We start from the raw sequence: 5,358 nt of genomic DNA on the forward strand, positions 1-5,358 counted from the left end.
CCCCGACTAAGATTAGCCACCGATGTATCTAATCTATTCATCTAAGCCTCCTGCTTCTCCAACCTATCTCTCACATCTCCAAATGCCCTCTCAAACCTCTGTACTAAATCTTCTGATGCATTGCTATTATTGTCTTGTCGGCTTGAGTTTGATTCTGCCCTTTCTGACATCCTAACACTAAAAATTTTATTTTACTGCCTCACCAAAAGTCACTCGGAACACACAAGGGCTTTTACCCTCTATTAATCTCACCTTTCTGCCTTTTACCACTCAGTTCTTTCAACAATTGCTTTTAGGAACAATCAATGAACTCAATCAATTAATCAAATCGTGTAGAATTCCCCAAACCGGATGTGACTCAATAATTGTAACAAATGACTCAAAGAAAACTTTTAAAACTTGACTTGAATTGAAGGAATGGAATGATTCAATGTGTCCAAGTAATTTAGAAACGATATTGAATAATAAAAGTTGGTATTTGATGGATCAATAATATTTAACAATTTTTTTACTGTACGGATGAACAGTACCGTATGGATGAACAGTAATTTTTTTCAGATTCGGGAATCAATAACAAAACCAACAAATAAAACGAAAACTGATTTGGGCGAAAATTGAGCCCAGAAACGGAATTTGAATATTTTTTTATGAAACTTTTGGATCAAAGGATCAAGAAAATCTTCTGGATACAAGAACACAAGGAATTGAAAAAAATTAAAAAACAAAGGATATAACCTGATTAAATTGGAGCCAAAGTTTTGATACCAACTGCTGCGAACCCCGTAGCAATGGAAACTACGAAACCCACAACAAGATTGATGCGGAACCCAAGAACACCAATACTGACCCGATTTTGGATCTTGAACCCCAAGAATTGAACCAAGAAACCCTAGATTAGCGAAAAACCTAAAACCCCTTGATTACAATTAAAAGAACCCATAATCCGATTGTTTAGAATGCCACAAGAAATTGAATTTTGATAAGTTCCAAAATTATTCAAGAAGAACAAGAAATTGAAAGAACAAATTCTCTCTCTATAATATTATTCAAGCAAAAAAAAAGTCAAAAGTCTTTACAATGAAAAGTATTCTCCTATTTATACTAATGAGTAAAAATGTCCAAAACCCATCAAATTATGGTAATAATTTGATTTCATAAGAATTCTATCGAAACTAGGAAATTCGGCCAAAATTAGAAAATTCGCCAATTTTTTTGGCTTGTGTGACCACATGGTGTATTTCCATGTGGTCGCATGGTTCAACAAGAATTGGTGTTTTGATTTTCGGTATGCCACCGTGGGGCCGCATGGTGTTTTGCCTGTGCGTGTTGATTCGACCTTCGACCCCAACATGAAAGTTGCTCCATTTTGAGTCCCGAACATGGTTCCATCAATGGTTTCTTGAATGAGCAATCCCATTGCTTGTTTCACTTGCTTTGCCCTTGATCGTGTCATTGATCCGCCATCGACTATCAACGGGTCTCGTCTCGCACTTGCATTCGTCGAACTCGACTCCTGGATCATATCAAATAGTTCCTTCCATGTCTCTTTACATCACTTGTGCCTTTCCAAACACTAGGAGATACACCTATTCCAGTAAAAAGAAGTTTCAGCCCAAAGAAAGTCTAGTCAGCTGTCAGCTGAGTCCTGAGATTGATGCACACATCACATACCTGATCATAATGAGCAGTGGCGAATGTAGCTATTGGCCAGTTAGGGCGGCCGCCCTAACTGGCTTTGCCAGAACTGTCGACCGCTTGCCGCCAGGTTGTTGCAGGGTTGGTGGTGCGCACAGGCACAATAGTCTGCAGAGTGGGAAGCCGAACGGAGAAGAAGACTCCCAAATTTCCTTTTTTTTTTCGTTTGGGCTATCTGATTGGAGATTGGGTCTTTAAAAAAAAAACTTTAGGCGCAATTGCCCAAATAAGCAAATTGAAACCAGATCCAAGTGATTTGTCATTCCCCCAACCCTCAATTTGAATCCGGCAGCCAAGTGAAAATAGCAAACCCTTAAATTTCCATTCGAAGCAGAGCTATAGCAGCTGGAGGCGGTGGCTGTTGGACCGTGTACTACCAGTGTGCGAAGTCAGGGATGATTCTCTGACCGACAAACTCCGAGGATTGGACTTGGACTCTTGGAGGCGACTGGTGAGTTGAAATTTGAATAACTTGAAGTCTTGCTTGAATACTACAATTTGCAAACCCTTTGTTGATTTGTCGATTTGTGCAAACTTTTTGTTGATTTGTCAATTTGCAATTCAACGATTCAAATTTATTTTCGCTGGTGCTGTTGTGCAACTGCAATTTGCAAACTCTTTGTTGTTTATTGAGTGTGTTGATGGTGACTTAACTCTTGAGTCTGTTGACTGACTTGAGTGTTTTTCTTGTTTGATGCAATGAATTGATTTCTTTTGTGTTATTAGTTATGATTTATTAATCGGTCGACATTCAATTAATCAATGTTTAATTCATATAGAAAAGGAAATTAGGATTATGGAGTTGCTACTAAGAATTGTGATTTTACTCAAAAGTCTCAGTGGAGTTACATTGGTTCTTTTGTTGGATCAATTACACTTAAAACCTATGTCAATCAATTTAAAAACTTATTTCCCTTACCCCAATTCTGTGGATTTTCATGTATTATCCAATAAGTCTCTCTATAGTGTGTTGAGACTTTGGATAAATATATTTATCAAACCACAACTTGTCCTTTCCGTTCCTATTCTTCCTGATATTTTTATAAATACTTACCAGATCCATACCAGTTATGTATATACAATACACAAACTTCAATATTTAGGCATCTAAGCATCACATGTGAGCTTGCTTTCTTGCCTCCCTCATAACATTGCCATGAAGCTCCCACAATGACAACAATCAGCAGTAGATCCTGACCTAATATCCTTCCACAAATTTGATTGTATTGATAGTTTAGGCCTCGTAGAACTTTAAAATCTGATCCTTCTATTGTATTTGCTTGAATCTTACTGTCTTAGACGACATCTCCTTTATAATAAGCATAAATATCCATCTCTAGCCACAAACAATTTTTAGCATTATAGTAGAGTCTACCGATATAATGACAGGCTTTATCTCAAGAACTTGATACATCGCACCAAAGTTGGGCATCAATCCATCATCTCACCCACTAGTATTTCAAAGTTGATAAGTAAAAAAATAAAACTATAAAATCTAATTCCATGGTGTTAACTAACTAGCCTATAACCATGGAATTCTTTGCATACCAAGTCGAGAAACCCACTTCTATAGCATCTAACAGACCCATCTTTCTTCTACCATTTATGAACAGCTTCGCCACCTAAGAACTAGAAAAACTTCTTTCCATTTAACCTGGATAATAATATGAATTGGTGCGCTTCAACTTGAGTAAAAAAATGTTTTCAAGCCAAGCCTTCAATGGTTAATAGTCAAAGTCAATCTCCGCCCTAGCTAAACGTGGATGCTAGATTCGCCCCTGAATGAGCACATTTCTTTTCTAGGTATTATTGACTTGTACAGTTGTGCCCATAACCAATTTTGCTTGAAATAGATTGTGAAGTTTGCGCCTTCTCAATACCTTAAAATCACCTATAAATCTTTTAATAGAGGATGTATCGATGTGCGTTTTCCGTAACACATGATGTAATAGTTATATTGAATATTTCTCTTCTATTATTTATTTCAGGAGCTGTCAAAAATTGTCGCCAAACAGGCTGAAGAAGGGAAGGTATACTTATATCCACAACATATGGCTCAAATGACTTGCTCTACCAATTTCTGTGATTTTTGGGAAGGTTCTGTTGTACTAGTTGGCCTTCGTTTTGATGTTAAAGCTATTTCATTAACGGAGATCTGCTGCATTTCTTTTTTCGGTGTGGTCTTAGAGTTCTTCTTTCCTTCAAATTTTTGGACCCTACTATAGATGCTAAAACAATTTACCTGAAAGGGGTTGGTCCCACCTCCCCCATGATGTTTGTGCGGGAGGGATACTTTTGAGTGCCTAATGCCGACTTCTTCTTCTTCTCCTCTGTTTATGTCATGCCAACAAAAAAATATTTGACTTGTGTCTTTAATTGATTCATATTCCTGGTTTGTCATACATGGCAAATTCATCTTGTTATCTCCATATAATCCAATTGCTGTTTTTGTAAGGTTGAATTCTGCTCTTTTCCCTAACTGTGAGCTGATTTATTTTCATTGTCTTGTGACTTGTAAGGTTATTAAAATTCAGTTAATCAGAATAACAAAGTGAATTAAATTTCAGCAAGTGCTAAGGATTTTTATTCAAGACTGATATACATTTGCCTTTTCCATTCACCTTCCTTTTTCAGGAGTTGCTGACAGTTTGAGAATGCTCTTATACCAACTTGTAAATTCAGAGTGTTTATCGACGCTGTGAAATGTTGAGAAGTCCATATATTTTGTTGCATATTTCTGTTCAAATCTGGGATTGTGTGTTTTATAGAAATAGGAAAAGAACGCAGAGAAAACTGATATCTGGTAGGTACACTGATCATATTTAGGATCCAAACAGTTTTAATGAGCAGTTACTTATAACTTGTACAACAATCTACAAACATTTTTCTTATAAAGATAAAGCTGATTTTATCTGAATGATTTCATATCTTTTAATATCCTTTTCTTACCGAGGTTACCTTCTATATCCTGCTTGAAGCAATTTTGTCTTTTCCATATTAGTATAACGCTAGTGTCTTTAGCACTTGTTTGGTTTAGTTAAAAAACAGATTTGTAGTAAATTTTGATAATAAATTTGATGACATGTATGATTTAAAAGTTGTGAATCCCACAAAATGTATGTTTTAAAATGAGTTTTAGAGAATGGGGATGCTTAATTTTATATGAGGAATTCTCTAGTGACATAAAGAAATTTCTTCATGTTGTAGAGGGACCTCATACATTTAGATTAGTCTTATAAGAAGACATGGTCTAGGTTTGAATGTCATCTTGACTGCAAGTGTCCAAGAATCCTAGATGTTCTTCGTTCCATGATTTGACATGTTCAGTCTTTCGATAGCATGAAACCAATCCAATGTATAACTCGAGAACCTCTGTTAGACGAATAAAGCTATCTAGTACCAAACGTTAAGTCATAGATCCAATCAAAAGGGCAGGTCAGGATCATTTTGGCAAATGCAATTATTGCGTTATAATTTTCGTACTACCTTTTAATCAGTTTGGAAGGGGAGACCGATTAGTATATTTGCACCCATTACTATAGGGGTGTTTGGGAGCCATTTTTATGTAAAAATGTATTTTGGAATAGTAAATTGATAGGTAATGTGTGGTTGAAAAATAAGGAATTTTTTTTATTTACGTATAATACTATTTTAATGAAGAAT

At 36.0% G+C, this 5,358-nt stretch overlaps 1 protein-coding gene and 1 long non-coding RNA gene across 2 annotated transcripts in view; both read left to right on the plus strand.

Annotated features, from left to right (window-relative positions):
• The window catches only part of LOC111412517, a 3,443-nt gene extending 1,550 nt beyond the window's left edge, over positions 1 to 1,893 (plus strand). Inside the window, exon 5 of the mRNA XM_023043455.1 lies at positions 1,532 to 1,893. Coding sequence (XP_022899223.1) covers positions 1,532 to 1,893 — 362 coding nt within the window. The remainder of the gene's footprint in view (positions 1 to 1,531) is intronic.
• A 4-nt stretch (positions 1,894 to 1,897) lies between these two features.
• LOC111412781 lies at positions 1,898 to 4,590 on the plus strand. Its single transcript, XR_002706100.1, has 3 exons — positions 1,898 to 2,146; positions 3,684 to 3,725; positions 4,330 to 4,590. It is a non-coding gene; the product is annotated as an uncharacterized LOC111412781 (long non-coding RNA).
• Positions 4,591 to 5,358: the final 768 nt, after the last annotated feature.

Source organism: Olea europaea, chromosome 16 (assembly GCF_002742605.1).
Source record: "Olea europaea var. sylvestris chromosome 16, O_europaea_v1, whole genome shotgun sequence".
Classification (NCBI taxonomy): domain Eukaryota; kingdom Viridiplantae; phylum Streptophyta; class Magnoliopsida; order Lamiales; family Oleaceae; genus Olea; species Olea europaea.